This window comes from Phascolarctos cinereus, unplaced genomic scaffold (assembly GCF_003287225.1).
Source record: "Phascolarctos cinereus isolate Bilbo 61053 unplaced genomic scaffold, phaCin_HiC Scaffold_4;HRSCAF=312, whole genome shotgun sequence".
NCBI lineage: Eukaryota > Metazoa > Chordata > Mammalia > Diprotodontia > Phascolarctidae > Phascolarctos > Phascolarctos cinereus.
The window spans coordinates 77,432,016-77,452,357 of NW_027555847.1; the positions used below are offsets into that span (position 1 = coordinate 77,432,016).

Genomic DNA, 20,342 nt, shown 5'->3' on the forward strand with positions numbered 1-20,342 from the left:
AAATCCTTGCTGTGTGTTATGTGTTGTGGGGACTGGGGTATGAGGGAGATATAAAGGTAAACAATTGATTTCATTTCAACAAGCATTTAAGTGCTTACTCTGTGGAAGGTATTGTACTACATCCTGAAGAATTGAAGATAATAATGAAACAATGTTTGATCACTTTTTGCCTTCAAGGAACTGATAATTTAACAGGAGAGGAAAATATAAACACACACACACAAATGCATGTGTGAAATGTGTGAAAAACTTGCTATAACACAAATTAGAATACGCAAAGTTAATGAAAATACTATGATACCAGATGAAGGAAAGTTTACTTCTTGGAATCAGGGAAGGTTTATTGGAGGAGGTAGAATTTAGACTAGATATTGAAGGGACCATGGAGGGTTATAAACTTTTTCAGTAGGCAAAGGTAAGTCATTGAGATTTTTGACAGTCAGGTAACATATTCATTAGAAGGATTAATCTGGCAAATTGATGTGTAGGATGGATTGAAGTGGGGAGAGACTGGGGTTACGGAGACTTGCTAGGAGGATATTACAATATTCTAGTAGAGAAATAATGAGGTCTTGAATATAGGTTGTGGCAATGCTGACTTTCAGAAATATGAGGAAAGGATGTATGATAGATTCATAGAAATTGGCAACCAATTAGATGTTTGAAGCAAAAGAGAGGGAGGAACCAAAGGTGGCTGAATTTAAAAGCATGAATGATTAGAAGAATAGATCTCCAGAAATAGGGAAGTCGAGGACAATAACAGACAGAGGAAAGATGCTTAGTGTTAAAGACAACATTCCTCAGAATAATTTTCATGGGGACATTAGATGTATCATGTAGCTGAAACTATAGATAAGCTTGGTTCCCAAACTGTTCTCGTATACTTGCAGATAGGGGGAATTAGCTCAAAAATTTCTTGGAGATATCTATAGTACCAGTTAAAGTAGAGTTTTGGGCAAGGCTAGAAGTATTAACCCTCTTGGCATTTGAAAGAGCATGGAATAAGAAATCTTGGGTCCAAATTTTCTCACCATCATTTACTACTTGCCAAACTTTCTGTGCTCTTGTGTACAGAAAATACAAAAGGGATTTGGGTCTTATAAATCTCCTTTTCCCTTGTGTCAGAAGTTGAGGGACTGGACAATCAGAGGCCACAGGAACTTGTCAAAGAGTATGCTAATAAGAATTCATTGCTCTAAATAATGAATTGAAAATTTCTCTGACTTTTTGGATCTTTAATCACCTATTTAATAACAACATGCAAAATCATCAATTTACCATTATTTGGGTCTTCCCAAAGAGGGCTAGTTTAATGTATTCCCATATTCTCTAATGTGTAAACATTTGAATTGATGAATTGGTTGGTCAAAATTACCTGACTCTGAATCAGGAGTATAGGTGGAATTAGGACTAGACAAGGTAGACAGCTTCCTAGGGATCAACATGAACAGAGTAGTAATGAAAGACACATCTTAATATTACTTTGTAAAAATCTTTGCACCCATTGAATTTGTGGGAAGTAAAATTGCATGTTTCATATAATATATGCCCAAAGTATCCAGTGAATAGTAATATGGAATGCTCTAGAATTCTTTCCTTTTTTATTTTCACTATTTGGAATCATACCTCCCTTCATCCCCCAACTAACTCAGGTGCCACCTTCTACATGAGGCATTCATTGGTTGTTAGTGCTCCCCGCAAACTACTTAATAATTTATACACACGTATGTTTATGGGTACATGTATACAATCATATTACACACACACATAATGATGTTTATCCATATATCTATCTATCTATCTATCTATCTATCTATCTATCTATCTCTATCTATCTATCTATATATAGATAGATAGATAGATAGAGATAGATAGATAGATAGATAGATAGATAGATAGATAGATAGATAGATATACCCTCCCCCCTTAGTGTAATGTAAGCTCTTTGACATCAGGATTGTTTTTCTCTTTGTATTCTCAACATTTAGCACAATGCCTGGTACCTAGCTGGCACTTGATAAATTAGTTAAAATGTTTAAATGACTCAACACACAGAGGGCACAATTTTCAAAACTTAAATAGGGAATACAAACTCTTTGTCCTGGTTCTGATCAGAAGACTTGGATTTTATTCCTGATTCTAGCACTGGAAAGCCATCTGGCCTTAGTCAAGTCACGTCACTTTAGGTCTCAGCTTCCTCATCTGTAAAATGGGTATAATAATACCATCCTGTTTATCTTACAAGGTTATCACCTGGAGGAAAAAAACAATATATGTGAAAATGTTTTTTAAAACTATAGAACACTGTAGAAATTCAAAATATTGTTTTATTTGCAAATCAGTAGAGTTAGCATTATGTCATGCATTAAGAAAATGTTCATTTTTTAATATTCAAGGAACTTAGTTATTTTTCTTAGACTGTGTCTATATGCACAAACTAGTCTGACTTCTCTGTCTAAAAAAAGATTCAATTGGTTAATAATTTGAAAAAATCAGCTATTGCTAAGCATCAAAACTAATCTGTATGTGTAACAACTTTGAGATCCTGGTTTAACATAGCAAACTATTTAGTATTTTTATCTCTAATTTTTTCAGAACTTTCACAATCCTTATAGGATCTGCGTCCTTCCTTATGTTTTTTTCTCTTTTTAATTTTTTTATACAGGTTAAAATACAAGGCAGCGTGGTATATAGTAATTATTCAGTGGTTATTGAGGTGGTGTCCCAGCCACCTGTCAGTGTGATTTCAGAGGGAACACACCTGGTGATCTCTAAGACCCCTTTTTCTGTTGTTGTGCTTAATGGCTCACAGTCCTTTGATCCTGATGATCCTGGAACTCATTTAGAGTAAGGATGAATTGGATTATATTAGCTTCCCTTATCGCATCTCATACATTCGTCTTATTTTCTTTTGACATTTCGGAAGTAAGAAGTGAGGGAATTTGTTTTCATTTTTGGAAGCTCAAAATAATTAATTTTTTAAAAAAGTAATGTGAACTTTTTGAACAATTGAATCAACATGGTATTCCAAGATATCTTTTCAAGATGGAAACATAGGGTAGCTTAGGGGAAACTTCACACCCAAATATTGGCACCTCTACAATGAGTAATACTCTACATGAGTAATTTCTTTGGGATGTTGGGTCTGTAAGCGTTTGATTGCTAAAATTTTGGGGAAACTACTTTGTATGGTTGTGGGAAGTGATTATATGTATAAGTTCTGTGCTTGAGTTGAACTCTTCCCTCTAGGTCTGGGAAGGTGGAAGCAAGACCTTCAACACCAAAGGGAGACCATTTTCCCTATGGGCCCCTTCCAGGTTCTGTCCTATAATTTATAGTGACATTTGTTTCTGTGTTGCTTTAGATATGGCCCAAAAAGATTGCAACAAGGAAACTATAAAGGGCACTCTCCTCCATGATCAATTAACTAAAAAGAAAAATTACTGTCTGCCAGGCACCGGGCTAAGCACCAGGGATAAAAAGAAAAAAAAAAAGGTCTTGTCCTCAAGGAAGCCACATTGTAATGGGAGAGAGAACATATACATAATTAGCTCAGACAAGATAAATCCAATCTGAAGAAAAATTAGCTAGGATTGTGTCCCTGCTATGTACAAAGTATTGTGCTGTCCCAGCCAGGGGACACAAGGAAATATATGACATGGTCCTTGATCTCAGAGAACTTACAGTCCAGTTCAAGGAGACATCTGGACTCTAGTCCCAGCTCTGCCACCAACTCTCAGTGTGACATTGGGCAAGTTACATCACTATCTCAGCTTCAGTTTTGTTATCTGTGAAATGACAAGGTTGAGCTAGAGTGTCTCACAGGCAGGGGTGGGGAACCTGTGGCTTTGGTGGCCCTCTAGGTCCTCAAATGAGGCCCTTTGACTGAATCCAAACTTCACAGAACAAATCCCCTTGATAAAAGGATTTTTTTCTGTAAAACTTGGACTCAGTCAAAGGGCTGTGCCCAAGGACCTAGAAGGCCACATGTGGCCTGGAGGCCTCGGGTTCCTCACCTTTCTTCTAAGGTCTTGGCTACCTGTTTCTATTTGAATGAATAAAAAGATAAATTACAACATGAAGCATCTTATGCGAAGTAATGAAGGAATGATATAAGTAAGCGCCACAGAGGTCACGAGAAGGCTCTGGTCATTTCAGAAGGCAGTGATCAAATTAGAAATCTTCATGGAGTTGGTAAGACATAAATGCAATGGTTGTGCAAGCCAGTCGGGATATTCATGCTTGGCAGAATGCACTTGAACAAGAGAGAATGGTGGCAATGAGCTTTTCTTATCTTTTGAATTCATCAGTGTGGAGGGAACTTCTATGTGAAAATTTCCTCTACCAATGCAAACCCAAAATTCATCTGTACCTTATAGTCTTGTCTAGAGCACTAAGAAGTTAAATGAATTGCTCTGCCAAATTTAGCCACTTACTCTTCTGGAGATTTTGTAGCTGGGTTTTAATTCTAGACTAAAACCAAACAAACAAAACCCTGGCTCCCAGTGTAGATATCTTAGTTGGACAGCAAATAATCTACTAAAAATGAAAAAAAAAAGTAACTTTGATTTGCTTCAGATAGAAGGCATACGTTTAAGCACATCTTCAATGGACTTTTCCAAATAGGTATTACTGGAAATGTGTCCCAGCAAGTAAACGAAAACACACATGTTTCAACTCTCCAAGATACAGTCTATTCAACAGCAGCGCATCAGTCATCTCTTTCCCAGCATCACTTCTTCATGACTCCTATGACCAATTCTTAGTGACACTAATGGTGTCTAGTGGAAACCGAAACTCTTCTGAAGCACAGGTGTTCCTGTCTGTTCAATCAGGCCCCTCATTCAGGTATTCTTTTCAATTTAATTCAACATATATTAAACAGCTACGGTCTCCTCAGCACTCTGTTAGAGTTCAAGGAGGGTACCAGAGAGGTTTATGTTACAGTCCTTGAGAAGTTCATTTTTGTTTCACTGGGAAAGAAGAGATACATACATAAAACAATTAATTAATATGAGAATATAATATGTAATAAAGTATATGCCAGAGTGAGTTATAAAGACATTAAGTAGATGAAAATGTTAGTGCCAGAATGAGTTAAATATACACATACATGCCAAATGTGTGTCTATATACATACATACATACATACATACATATATATATATATGTATACACACATATGATGCATATTCTGTTAAAAAGACAATAAGAAGGTCAGAGAAGGTGGCGTGAAATGTGGCCTGGATTAGTTGGAGAGGGCTTTATCAAGGAAATGAAGTTGAGCTAAATCTTGAAGGATATGTATACTAATAATTGTAATAATAATAATAATAATTTACATTTATCTATCAGGTACTTTAAGATTTGCAAACAGTTTCCTCACAACAAGGATGTAGATATTGCAAGTATTATTATCTACCCTTTATGGTAGAGGAAACTGAATCTCAGAGAGGCAAAATACTCAGCTAATAAATGTCAGATTTGGGATTTGAACTGAGACCTTTTCAACTCCAAGTCTGGTTGTCTTTCCACTATAATTGTATGCCTTTTGTGTATGATTTTTATAGATGAAAAAGAAGATATGTGTCTTAGGTAAGTGGCCCACAATAGTGTAACAGCATAAATACAGAAGTAAGTATGAATGGAGGCAGTACAATATGAAAAAAGCACTGGAGAGAATATTGTATTTGGAGCCAAAGGGCCTAGGTAGTAATCTCTGCTCTGCTGTTTATTTCCTTTTTGATCTTAAATAAATTACTTCACCTTAGATCTTCAGTTATCAAATCTGCAACATGAGTGGGCTAGACTAAATTATCTCTAAGGTTCCTTCTAGTTCTTAATCCTCTGAACCTATGAACATGCCATGTTAGTGAGAGAGGTGGAAGGAGACAGTGAGGATACCTCCCTGACTAGGATGGGGGAATTCTGTTAAGATGTAGTGGGCAATAAGGTTAGGGATGTAAAAAAATGGACATATGTATGGATAGCCATTAATACCAGCCTAGTCAGCTTAGATATTAATTCAAAGTCAGTGAGAAATCCAAAGAAGATATTTGATATTTTGAAAGCAGGTAGAAGCATTTAGGAACATTAATTTAGGATTTAGAAATATTCATCTACAAGTTGTAGCATAAAGCATAGAATGGAGTGTGGAAAGACTGGAGATTGAGTTCTTTAAATTCAGTCTCTTCGCAGTTTTTCCAAGTTTCTTCTATTATTATTCCACCATACACATTGAATCCAGTTGGAAAATTATCACATCATCCGGGGTAGAGGTAGTCAGGGCATGGACTGGAGTGGTAAGAGTAGAGAAAAGAGGTTGTGTTGCAGAAATATTGTTGAGACTTGGTAATCAATTATTTTGAATATGGAGTTGAGGTGAAGGTGAAGGAAAGAGTGTGTAACGACTTGGCAACATTGTTTTATTAGGCTGTTAGGCAGGATCAAATTCAATGTAAATATTTTATGTATATTTGACATTGATGCTACATGTACAAATAGGTTCAATATATCTGTAATTGCCCAAATATGGGCAAACATTCATGGTTCTGTTATATAGTCTTTTTAAAAATAAAGATATTAAAACTTTCTCATGATGAAAAATGCTATCTGCTTCCAGAGAGAGAACTAATAAATTCTAAATGCAGATCGAAGAACATTTTTTTCACTTTGTTTTTCTTGCTTTTTTATTTCAGCATGGCTAATGTGGAAATATGTTTTACATGACTTCACATGTATAATGGGAATCATATTGCTTGCCTTCTCAATGGGTGGTGGAGGGGCTGGAGGGAGAGAGAATTTGGAACTCAAAATTTTAAAAGTTCAAAAACACTTAAAGTTTAAGAAATTGAATCCTTTATGTAAATGAAATTATATAATAAAGATTGAGAAGAGCATAACCAACATGAATAAGGATTAAAAAGCCCTCAAAAAGCTTTTCAAGTAAAACTCGAGCTGTAAAGTAAAAGTTTAAAAACAGATTTTATTTTATAGACCACTTCACATTTCTTGGGTCAACTTTAAAGACAATTCTGTGAACTGGAATGAAGAATTTTCTCTCCAAGTGAAGTGTGAAGAATGTGCCAACATGCCTAACATTTCTTATTCTTGGGATCTTTTTTTAGTCAATGCAACAGAAACAAATAGCATGGAAGGTAGGAACCCTGTGTTCTTGAATTTCTGAGCAGTAGAAATGAAATAAATAACTTCTTGTGACCTTAAAAAACCTGCTAGAACATAAGCGTTTGGAAATGAATATGTTCACGAAGTAGCTGGGACTTAAATGTGGTCTTGAAAGAATATCACACATGGATAAATGCAGAAGAGTCAGGAGGGCATTTCAGGAATCAAGACATTGAACAACCCTTTGATCTAGCTCTCATATTGCATCTCTCATTCCCAAAACAGACTAAGAACATATTAAAAAACCCAGTTCAGATAAATAATATAAGACCAAATCTAATTGTCTCTCATCTCTCTTTTTTTTGTTGCTGTTATATTATCTGCATGTGATTGGAATGTTATATTGTATGGGAAGAATGAAACACTAGGACTGAGACTCCTTGACATAACCTCTTCCATACCTGTGTTTGATATGTAGAACCTGAACTGGCTTCTTCTTTGCTGTCCTAGTATGGACTGACTCTCTCTCTCCTCTCCTCCCTTTCCCTTCCCTCCAATCTCTTTCTGTCTCTGTCTTTCTCTCTCTCCATTTAATGTTTAATTTTTTCCTTAAACTCAGTTTCTCCTCAGTTTTACCAAATTCCTATCATCATTCCGCTATACCTACTGAATACCTTTTTATGTCCAACTTCATATCCTATTCAAACTACAATTTCCTTGCTCTACTCACTGATTAATTCACTGACCACTAGCACCTGCTCTCAACCCACCCTTAACATATTAAACCTACTTTCTGATACTTTGAAATAGGGTAGAGGTAGGGATAGGGAGCAAGTAAGCTACCAGTTGCATGTCTCCCCTCTCCTCAAGGGGGTACAACTGTTCCTCCTTTGCCTGAGATCTTTAATCTCTCATACTACACATCTGATCAGTATTCACCAGACTGTTCATGTACATCTCTAGCTTCTTGTATTTTTGCCAAAATGTGGATTGAACTGCAACAAATCATACATCTCTGATTTTACCTCAATTTCTCTATGTATTCAATGAGGTTTACCAAAGATGTCTATAAGCAGTGTGGTGAGAATGGTTTCATTAAAGAAAAAACAAACATGTTTTGGATTGTTGTTCTATCCTTTCTGACTCTTTGTGAAATCCCATTTGGGGTTTTCTTGGCAAAAATACTGGAGTGTTTGCCATTCTCTTCTCCAGCATATTTAGGATACAAAATGCAACTTTATATTGAAATGATACTTACGCTACCTATGGAACAGAAATGTTGAAGGGTTATATGTAAAGTAATTATTTATGAATTGAATTTTGCTTTTAAGGTATTATAGGAGTTTTCTATTAAGTTATCTTGAGATGGTTAGGTGGTATAATGTCTAGAGTGCTAGATTTAGGATTAGGAAGACCTGAGTTTGAATCTAGCCTTAGCCACTTATTTGCTGTGTGACCCAGGGAAAATCACTTAAATCTCCCAGCCTCAATTTTCTCATCTGTAAGTTGGAGATAATAATGAGGCAATACCTGTGAAACACTTGGAAAACTATAAAGTGCTATGTAAATGTTAGCTATTGTTATTGCTAATATTATTATGGTGGATCTTTTGGTTAGAAAAATAATTGACTATATTTATCAGTATTATATGTGAAAATATCTAAGCACACTTGCACTGTAATTATATTATCTATAAGAACCACATTTATTTTTTGCACAGTGTTGTAATTGTTTCAACGTATGCATAAGTTTCCTTTTGTAGAGCTACAGATCTGCTAGGCTCATTAAGCCTCACTGGTGCCATTTGACAATTCCAAAGTCAAATCCACCCTCCACAGTGAAACAAATGACTACTCCTGCCATAACAACCACACCCTTCCCTAGAGAGGCTTCTGGACTGGCTATCAGGCAGCTGGCCCTTTCAGCTCCGGTGAAAACCTCCGTTTCTGCAACATCCATAAACATTACAATTGGATTTCAACATGCAAATGATCCTAGTAACAAGGAGAGCAGCAGTCCCTCAGCTCTGGAGGATCCTGTTCAGGAAGGGCTACTTTACCCAATGCAAGGCTTGCTAGAAAAAAATTCTGTCATACGATCCACCCAGAGAGAAAAGTTACCAAGCACTGAGCTACCTCAAAATTCTTCTTACATTTCTGGTAATTACATTTACTTTCTATTTCTTTCCTTTTGCTTATTTGCATTTCTTCCTCTAGTTTCCTTTGTGGTAACAAATGTAGCCTTTTGAGGAGTGAAGTCATGTGTGTCTGATGCCAATCCCTCTGGATAATTACTGAAATTTGCAGCATTATCTATTGGGGATTGGGAAGCCTTTTTTTGACTGACCTTCTTAAACTTGTTTTTTTAAAAAAGAGTTGTCTTGCATGATTCATTGCTTCCTTCCAAAGCTAATAATTGAGCTAATTTTATATCTCTTTGAAAAAGAACCAGTTTTAGTGATCTGAAAGTAGGAGAGGAAGTAAATTTTGTGTGTCAGAAATTTAGCACCAATAGCTTTCTCATCAACTCCAACTCAGTGGCTGTTCTAGATTTCAAATTATGGTGAGAGAATACTTTCTCTCTCTTATCACCCTATCACTACTTTGCCCCAAAGTTTAGTTATCTATTTCTCATTGTAGGATTGAGAAACAAATATGTGTTCCTAGCCCTCTTGAGGAGTAGAGTCTGGGGAGACAGGAAGAATCTTTTGTAGAAAGAAAACCTTATTTTATTTCTATTCTTCCAACCCCCTAATTTTTGAGAAAAAAAGTTTTCTTTAGTGGATGACTGTCAACCATAGTTTTTGAACACTGAGTAAAATAATAGCAATGGCAAATACATCACGCCTTTTATATTTGTTTCTAGTCAACTAAGAGACTAGGGAGTAGCATTTATGAATGCTATTTGGAATTTTTTTTTTTACTTTCTATTCTGTCACTATATCATAGAGCTCCTCAAGTTAGGTTAACGGCTTTTAAATTACAAAAATATTATCCTATGCTTAAATATAGTAGATTCAAGGAATAGTTTACTAATGACACTCATTTAGTTTTTGGTTTACTGACTTTCTAATCCTTGCTGTCTAAGCAGATTAAATATGAAGAATCTATCAGTTCATAAATCACAGTTTGTCACTAAGAGCCAAAATTTGTTGCTATGAAACTTTAGACAGATTTTAAATGAAATAAAATGGATTTACATACTAATTGTTAAAGTGGATGAAAGAAAAGCATGATTAAATTAAAAAAATAAACTAGATCTAATAAGGCCTTCTTTCTCTTTCTATTTCATGTGAAAACATTTCCATATATACATACATATATGTATACATATGGTATATATGTATGTATATATACACATATATACATGTATACATACACACACACACACACACATATATTTTAGGCCACCATTTGACTCATTTACCCCATGTTTCTCTCCGTGTAGCTTCATAGGGTCCATATCCCACTGGGAGATTGAGAGGAAGGGGACCAAGGCCCTGGAGTTCTCTGGGACAAAGTAGGGAGATGAATTAAAGCAGAAGCACAGGGCAAGTAAAGTCCTCAGAGAAATCTGGGAAATAGGTAGGCTTAATCTCCTCAGCAGACAGGTATTTAGGGGATGATAGATTTCAGAGCATATCAGGGAAAGCAATCCACTAGAATAGTGAGAACTTAGTACCTTGATTGACCCTGGAGAAGTCAACCAAAAGTCTGTTGAAGGTAGAGCTTTATTCTTGAAATGAAAGTTGACTTGGAGCCAGCCAAGGGGGTGACTTGCAAGCTAGGACAAAAAAAATAGTAGAAATGTACACTCTTGAAAGGGGTCTTTTTGGTCATTTAATGAGAGTAAGAGTTGAACATCCTAAATGCTATATTGGTATCCAAAAAAGTTTAAGTACCTAGAATCCTGTGTTATTTTGAGTATATCCTTAATGAAGAATTTATGGGAGGATATAATCAAGAATGAGGATGTTAAGGCACGGATGAATTGTAATATGCACTGGTGAAGGGATTCTACAGCCATCAAAGAAGATATTTCAGATGATAGTCATTATATATCAGATTATATTGCAACCAAATTGAGATTATAATTTTGGATTATGTATGAATATTTCACATAAAGGAACCAATTTGTTGAAATTATAGAGATGGAAGCTTTTTTTGGTGTTCCCTTTCAACCTTATATTGGAGTTATAATTATTATGATAAGAGCCATGTTTTGAATGGTTCACATTTTTTTCTTGTTTTGCATTCGCTGTATCCCTTTCCCTCAGGATTCAGACACAAATTTTCTTAGCCTAAAACATGCTTCAAGTTGGATTAGATTGCCTATAAAGTTTATTCCAGTTCTGAGATAGCGTAATATCCTTCATTCGTCAAGGCTAGTGCTCTTTCTCAACATTCGTTTTTTTCTTTGATAATTCAGGAGCACTTTGGGATCTTTATATGCCTCAGGGGTATCATTATGAAAATAAATCATTATAAATAGAGACATGCCAGTTAAAGAGAATTGTAGTTAATGCCAGAGATTTTGCTAAATTTTAACATTCATTCTAAACTGAATTTGGGAGGATTTTGATTTAAATGCATGCAACACTACCCAAAGCTGTGTTTCTAATGATCTTTTTATTCTTTCCATAGATTTTGAAGCTTATTATAGCAATATCAAGGAGGCAATAGAACCATCAAGAGGAAGACAACCAGGTTAATATATCCTGTGACTATGAACACATTTTAATGAAATAAATTTTGTCATTGGTCTGATAGACTGGAACATTTTCTCAGACATCTTCACTGATCTTTCTTTCGGTTTTATGGCACTTGATCTGATTCTTCAAGTTTTATACCATGTGTTCCAGGTGTCTCTATTTTTCATGAAAAGAATCAATATACTTTTCTATTCTCCATTTACAATTAACATTAATCACCAATAGGGGCACCATTCACTATTTCTTCTTGAATCAATTATAACTAGTGTCTTTATTCAATAAGTCATTTTTCAAACTTTTAAAAAAATTAGTGCTATTGGCCTATGCAGTTGTATTATTGAAATCCAGATGACAAAAATGTAATCTCAAAAAAGCAAATTCTTGGATTGTGATAAAATTTTAAAGACATTATTTTAGTTTTATTGATGTCTTTTGATTTATACACCATAGTCATTTCTGATATATCTCTTTCCTACATTGAAATCTCTCCTGTAACAAAGAAAAGCAGTGAAGCAAAAACAAATACAATCGTCACATCTGACTATATATGTAAAATTCTACACACATGTTCCATCCTCATCATTCATCTCACATCTCTATTGAAAGGAGGGAAGTGTGTTTCATAAATTTGTGTCCAGGAATTAAGATGGGCCATTGCACTAAATCTAAGTTAAGTTGTTTTTAAGTGCTGCTTTCATTTATATTATTATTGTTGTTATGTATGTTGTTCTCCTGCCTCCGATATCTTCACTCTATTTCAGTTCATGTAAATCCTCCCATATTTACCAGATACACTTCATATACTATATAGCATTTTTAGAAAGGGGAGCAGGAAGTTTTTGGAAATATTATTTTTTAGTCTCTCAGGATTATTTAAGAGAATTGTTATACTTTTTTTTCTTTATCACCCATTGGCTTGGTTTGTTTCCCTAGAGGGGAGTATCAGTATTACAGAACCAAGGGAAGATGAAGAAACAGATATTATGTCTGACAATGATGACGGTTACAATCTAATTGATTTATCCTACTCCACTGAAAATTCTGCACCATTGCTTATGGTGGATTGGTCCAAATCATTAATTAGTAGAGCTGTTTTTCAAAGCTACACATCCTCAGGTATGTATTTTCTACTCACCTGCATGCTTGGCACAATTTGAACAAGGCTTAGATCTCATTTACTAATTTTCTTCCAGAGTCTTTGGTTTAATAGACAAGTACTTGATTTCAATGTACTTTTAAAAAGTAGTCATATAGTTTTATCATTCAGATCTTTTCCATGTGATTGTATCCCTTTCCTTTCTGAGTATAGTGGGAAGAAGCATGATGATGTAATGGAGAAAGCACTAGACTTGGAGTTAGAGCATCTCTATGCCATTCTGGCTCTTATTATTTCCCAACAAATTTTTATTAAGCTAACAATGTGTTTTATTTTGGATATCAAAAGATAGATATGACACACAGACCTTACTTTCAAAAAAACTTGTCTATTAAATGAGAAAAAAATAGGCTAGTCAGTCAACTAGCATTTGTCAATTGCTTACTATATGCCAACCACTTTGATAAGTGCAAGGAATTCAAATGCATGTAGAAAGACAGTCTCTGCCCTCAAGGAGCTTACATTTCAGTGGGGTAATACAACACACAAAGTGGTATGGGAAAGATAAAGATACTGTTTACAAATAGCTATGATATGAGGAGGTGGAGTAAGATAACTTAAAAGTAGAGATGTAGGTGAAATACTTTAAGAAATTTAAGGTGATGCTTGCTCCTTCATCTCCTACAAAATCAGAAAGTATTTTGTTAAGTGGTAAAAGTATTTGCACAAAGGCATTTTCCCAATGGCCTGTGGTATATCTGTGCTTTTAAAATTTGGGTATGTGAGTAAAGTTAGATGTAGAAACAATCCATGAAAACTCTGCTTAGTATCTCAGAACTATAGAAATGTGGCCAGCTTACTTGTAGATGTCATCTGGCCTAAGAAATGATTTCATCTGGTAACTAGTCTCTTTTCTGTTAGGTGTCACATCAAAAACTGTTACATTTAAACCATTTTTCCTGAGAGGTGGAGAGACATATGTGATACAAGCTTCTATAGGTAGGTGATGCTTTCAAATAAACATTTTTATTTTTTAGGAATAATGAAAACTTTGGTGGTCTTCTTAATTCACTTTCCTAGACATTATAGTCAACTAGTTATTTGTGAATTATTGTTACGGTATATTGTGTTAGACCTCCTAATAGGTGTCTCCATTAACAATCTCCACAAAGTTGCTGGAATAGTGTTCCTGAAACACAGGTATGAGCATGCCATTACCATGCTCAAGAATTTCAGCGGCTCCTTTTTATCTCTAGGTAAAAACACAAACTCCTTACCATTGCATTAATGTCCTTCTCAGTCTGACTCCAGCCTTTATTACTGCCATTCACACACTCTATATTCTGATGAAACTAGCCTACTTACTATTCCCTGAACTTGTAATTTCATTACTTGCTTCCATGTCTCTGTGCACATTTTTCCTCTGTGTGTAAGTGAAAGGTGAATGAAGCAGAACCCAGCTGATCTTACTTCCAGTTTTGTATTCTTCCTACTCAACCATATTCTGATACTTGTTGAGAATTCTTTTTTTCCATGGTAAATAGCTAGGGAGTTGATTGGGAGTAGCACTGATTGACCACCTGACTGAGAATATTATATGGTCTTGGAAGGAGGGATCCAAGTGTAAACTTTTCCTAAACGTGGACAACTTAATTCTCTCCAAAGACACTGAGTTTTCTTGCCTTATGCCATTTTAGTTCTGATCTTTGTTAATTCTCTCTCCCATTCTTTTCACTACTCCATTTGAGCAAAAGGTTTTAATCCTGTACTTTTTTGGATAAGATGCCATTAATAATACATTCAGCATTTGGCATCTGTTTCAACAAGATCCTTTGTTGAATCAGGTTTTGATTCTCTTCTCAGACTTCTTTTACCCATTATGTCTGTCAAGATAAGTCTAGGTGTTATGTATATGTTTCGATTGGCTCTTATTTTTCTCTGCAGAATCAAGCCACAGCCCATTAGGCAAAGCACAATTATATTTTACTGTCAATGAAGTTCCAAAGGAGATGGCATGCCAAGTGCAGCCCATATACGGTTATGAGGCATATACAGTCTTCAGTGTTTTCTGCATGTCTGGAAAAGCCGTAAGCATTTCACAGTCCTTTAATGCTACTTGTGTAGCCAAAGTAGGTCCCAAAGACATGTCAGGCAACAGTTGTTGTCTGGTGTTTTAAATCATACATCCACATTTGATAACTCGATAGAATAATTACTTATCAAGTTTATGATGTGCTACTGAAAAGAGTGATAATGGCTGAAAGATGTATGTATTGCCTAGGAATAAAAACCCATAGACAAGAGCAAGGCTATCATAGCCACCCTTCTATGAAACGAATTGCAGTTTATGGTTTCAATTTTGGTTTTTAAGACTAATTTGAACATTTTGAAGGCTTTTAAAGCCATTACAAAGACGACTCTCCTCTTTAAAATGGTAATCAGTATAGTAGATAGGTATTCATAAAATCCTTGAGTATTAACGCTGGAAAAGATCATAGCCATTACCAATCTCCTCAAATGGCAGGAAAAGAGAGGCACAATGAGTGACTAGCCCAAAATTATACAGCTGTTAGGGGCAGGTCTAGGCCTAGAATTCATTTCTCCTAACTCCCAGTCTAGCATTTTTGCTACTATACTACAGGTAAATTCTCAGTGTCTATAATTGAAAGTGATCAGGGAGTTGTGCTCGTCACAGAACCACTGAATGCTGTCCAGGTGCTGAAATCACACTCACCTGGCCATGAGTCACAGTTTTTGGTGGTTAACATAATCTCTACTCCCCAAGAAATAGCCTCCCCCCCCACCCCAGTGCATGAATCTTCAAGAAGATTCTTCATCTGGAAAGTTTTCTGAGAGAAGACTTTAAGCATGAACATTACAAGCAGACTCTTGCAGATTTCAGATTTGTGGGAAACTGTATCTCACATTTGTCTGAATTTCTTCAAAGCAGCCAGATGCAGCTCTAGAGTCAATCAGATCCAAAGGCTATGGTTACAGTTATAATCCATTATATTGCTTCCTGTGTGAGCCTAACAGGTCTGAGATCTACCAACTGTAAGCCACTTGAATATAATACATAAAACAAACTCAGAATGTAAAATGATATAAAAATAACAGCCCTATGAGACCAAAGTCTTCTGCTCCCTCATAAGTAAGGGCAAAACAAGAATACTTTCTTTAACTGATGGACAAAAATGTAGGCTGCTGTAAAATAATAGACACAGAAGCTTGGTATGAGGGAAGTTGACTTTGAATCTACTCATTTAGGTTTACCACTCTGGCAGGTTTATCATTTTCCTGTGAGTGAAGGTCTTAGGAAAAACCTAGAAATAATGTAGTCCAGGAAAGTGGCCTTAAGTACTTAAATAATTTATATGTATTTATTCATTTTTTGTTATATATTTGTGATTCTCCTTTTTATAACAGAAATTATACAACAAGCTTATGAGGAGGGAAATATGCCCTATTAGGTAAGGTATGATGAGACCCTGAACTAGGATTGTGATAGTAAAAGCAGAAAGAGATTGTAGAAGATAAATTCCAAATAATAAAGGGGTCAGACTAATCAGAGGTTCTTAACTTAGCATCCGTGAACTGTTTTTAAAAAAAGAATTGGAAACTACATTTTAATATAACTTGTTTCCTTTGAAATGATATGTATTTTATGTATCCACAGACATTATTCTGAGGTAGGGTTCATGGGCTTCACCACACTGTCAAAGCAATCCACGATACAAAAAGTATTAAGAACCCCTTGTGTCCCTAATGATGTCCTTTTTCTAATGTCCCTAATGTCCCTTTTCACTCAAACATTTTATAATCCAATCACTAAATATAATGAGATTCCAGTGTATTTTTAAAATCTTATTTCACTTAAAATTCATTCACATTTCTATAGCACTTTGTTTGTAGAGGACTTTACTCACAAGAACACTGTAGTATGGGGGCAGCTAGGTGGCTAGAGTACTGGCCCTGGATTCAGAATGACCTGTGTTCAAATCTGGCCTCAGACACATAACTCTTACTAGCTGTGTGACCCTGGCTAGTCACTTAACCTCATTGCCTAGCCAAAAAAAAAAAAAAAAGAACACTGTAGTACAAATATTATCTCCACTCTAAATATGAGGAAAGTGAAAGGGTAGTATCTTTGCCATAATCACAAAGCTGCCACCAACCTGGCACAGGCCCTTATCACCTCTTGCCTGGACTATCATCATAGTCTGCTGGTTGGTCTCCCTGTTTCAAGTCTTTGCCCACTCTAATTGCTCTCCATTTAGCTGTCAAGTTAATCTTCCTAAGGTGCACGTTTAGAGTGCAGTGTCATCCCCCTAGTCAATAAACCCCAGTTGTTCCCTATCACTTTTAGGATTAAATTTATATTTATCTATATATATCTATATTTGTTTATATCCTCTGTTTGATGTTCTAACCTTTTCATAAACCTTTCTAATCTTCTCACACTTTATCCCTGATGTACTGTACAATCCAGTGATACTGAACACCTGAAGACACTCCATCTCCCAGTTCTACATTTTCACTGAATGCTTTTCACTAGAATGATTTCTCTCCTTATCCCTGCACCTTGGATTCCCTGGCTTCCTTCATGCCCCACCTAAAACCTCACCTTCTGCAAGAAGCCTCTCTCTATCACCCTTAATGCTACTGCATTCCCTCAGTGGGTTATCTCCAATTCATCCTCTAAATATCTTGTTTATACATAATTGTTTGCATCTTGTCTTCCCCATTGGACTTCTAACTCCTTGAAAACAGAGACTATTTTTGCCACAGTTCCTAGCACGTAGTGGGGGATTAATAAGTGCTTATTGGCTAATTTACTAAGTATTTGAAGGGGAATTCACATCCACGACTTCAGATTCCTGGTTAGGTGTTCCCTTATCTACATTATGCTGACTTTCTCTTATGTAAAAACTTACTTTATTGGAATATGAGGAACTGGTTATTGTACAGTTTCATGGTTTGCTGATGCTTTTATTTTCTTTCCTATGTAACTGAATATAGGACTACCACTATGAATTCAGTTACCAAATAGGAAAATCCTCCAAAATACCTTTATATAGAGGGAGAGATATACAGTATTACTTTACTTTGCCAGCTGGTGAAACTGTGGACAAATATAAAGGTAAGTCTCACTATTGTATTTGGTTTGTTAGCTGTGATCATGTCTTAGTTCATAACCTTTCCACATAGCTTTTAAATAAGTGTTTATGTGTCAGAAAGAAGATTTTGAGTAATAACATTAACAGGTTGATTTATTGAGTGGGAGGAAATTCTTCATGATAAGTATAATGTCTTAGGGCTTTGGGTAGATAATTTTTTCTGAGAAGAATGAAAATTTGGGATATTTTTTAAAAAGCATCATTGGTTCTTAAGTCATGAATAGTATGGAAGAAAAACAGCAAAATGATACCTTTTGGAAAAGTAAATAAAAATGAGGCCAAATATTTTAATTATTTATGAAACAATAAATAGATGATAGAACAAAGCATTTATTGAGTGCTTAGTATGTGCCAAGCACTGTGCCAAGTGTTAGATAAATGAGTTAAGGTGAATATGAGGTATTTGTCATGCATGACTTGAGCCACATGTGTTCCTCTGGTCAAAAAGAGAAATAGGGATAAACTTAGTGCTGAAAAGGGCTTCAGAAAAAACAGTGATGAGGGAAAATGTGTTACAAATCCCTATGCTAACTGCCTTCACTTACTCCTAAACATTTTTTCCATCTGTTCTCTGTCCCTACAATTTATGTGAAAATACACTCTCAAAGGCCTCCAATCACTGTCATCTCACCAAATCCAATAATAATTCTCAGTTCTTGCTTTCATCAGGATTCCACACTATTGATCACCTCCTTCTAAATAATGTCCAGACCCTTGGCTTCTATGACATACTTTCCTAGTTCCCTCATCCCTCTGATAGGTGCTCTGACATCTCTTCTCTTTTCTCTCCCCTTACCCTTAGTAATCTCATTTACTCTTATGGATTTCATTTGCTTACTCTCTAATATTTTTGGAAACTTGGACTCATTTTTCTTCTCTATTTCTTTGATGGTTTTTCTTTATAAGCTTGCCAGATCTCTACTTCCAAAACCTGTATGTTGAAATTCTACCCATCCTTTGAGGGCTCAGCTCAAAGTCTACCTGCTTGGGACAGCTTTGTAGCTCAGTGGATAGTTTTGGTCTTGGAATCACAAAAACCTGCATTTGAATTTTGCCTCACTATTAGTGCAACCCCTGGCAAGTGACTTAACTAGCAACCCAAAATAGCTACAATAATAACAGTAATAATAATAATATTTATATAATTGTAAGTTTTAATATTTATTTATAATTTCTTTGCTATATAACTTTAAGGTTTATTATTTATTTATTATATAGTTTTAAGGTTTGCAAATATTTCTGACTATAAGTCCATTGTGCCACCTAGATGCCTCTCCCAGCCTCAGTTATCTCATCTATAAAACTAAGGATATAATAGCATCTGAGTCACAGGGTTATTATGAGGTTTAAATGCTATTTATTATTATCTCTATTTCCTGTCACCCCAAAGAAAAAAAAGTTCTTCCCCCTTTGAATTTACATAGCTCTTATTTTGAAGATATTGTACCTACTTGCCAACTTTAATTTTGTTATAGTTCTTTGTTTATGTGATATAGCCATCTATTAGAGTGTAAGTTCCATGAATACAGGGACGATATTCTATTTCTTCTTATATCTCTTTTGGCACAGAATTTTGAACATAGCACAGGTTTAATAAATGCTTGTTTTTTGATTGACTGATTGATGGATTAAATCACTAGTTGAGTGTCATGATGCTTAAGTTTAGGTGAATCTGATGCCCCAAAGTCAATCCCATTTGGTTCCAGTGCCTGGTGCCTGTCCTGTCTTCAGAATTTTGATGTTTAAAGAGACAGGAAACTAGTAGGATTATGAGAAGTCAGTTTATGTCTGAGGAAGATAGGATAGGCCACTTTAGTCTGAAGTTTCCAGAGTCATTTTAAACTCTCTAAATCTTACTTCAACTCTAAAATTGTCCCCAAACTAGCTCTTTCTCCCTGTCCCTTCTTCCCTTCCTCTTTTTCCTCATCTCCTCCTCCTTCTTTTCTTCCTCCCTTCCTTCTCCTTTTCCTCTTCCCTTCCTCCTCCTCCTCCTCTTCCTTCTCCTCTGTCTTTCCCTTTAATTTTCTAAAGAGAGCATACTCATTGCAGAGTGCTCCAGACTGAAGTAGATTCCTTCCCACCCTCTCAGGATATTGTTAGCTATGTGGCTGAACTCTAGAAATAGGACAGAGTTCAATTTGGCCTCACAGGAGAGGAGAACTTTCCTTACAGCAGTGGGGCTTATCAGGACATTATAGCTTCAGTCCATGACTATATCTCCAGCATGTAGATC

At 35.7% G+C, this 20,342-nt stretch overlaps 1 protein-coding gene across 1 annotated transcript in view; it reads left to right on the forward strand.

Moving 5' to 3' along the window:
• Positions 1–20,342, forward strand: part of PKD1L1 (polycystin 1 like 1, transient receptor potential channel interacting) — a 146,883-nt gene that overhangs the window by 37,405 nt on the left and 89,136 nt on the right. The window contains 10 exon segments of the mRNA XM_078151688.1: positions 2,666–2,847; positions 4,627–4,848; positions 6,997–7,157; positions 8,875–8,962; positions 9,010–9,284; positions 11,769–11,831; positions 12,770–12,952; positions 13,854–13,931; positions 14,877–15,019; positions 17,952–18,072. Coding sequence (XP_078007814.1) covers positions 2,666–2,847; positions 4,627–4,848; positions 6,997–7,157; positions 8,875–8,962; positions 9,010–9,284; positions 11,769–11,831; positions 12,770–12,952; positions 13,854–13,931; positions 14,877–15,019; positions 17,952–18,072 — 1,516 coding nt within the window.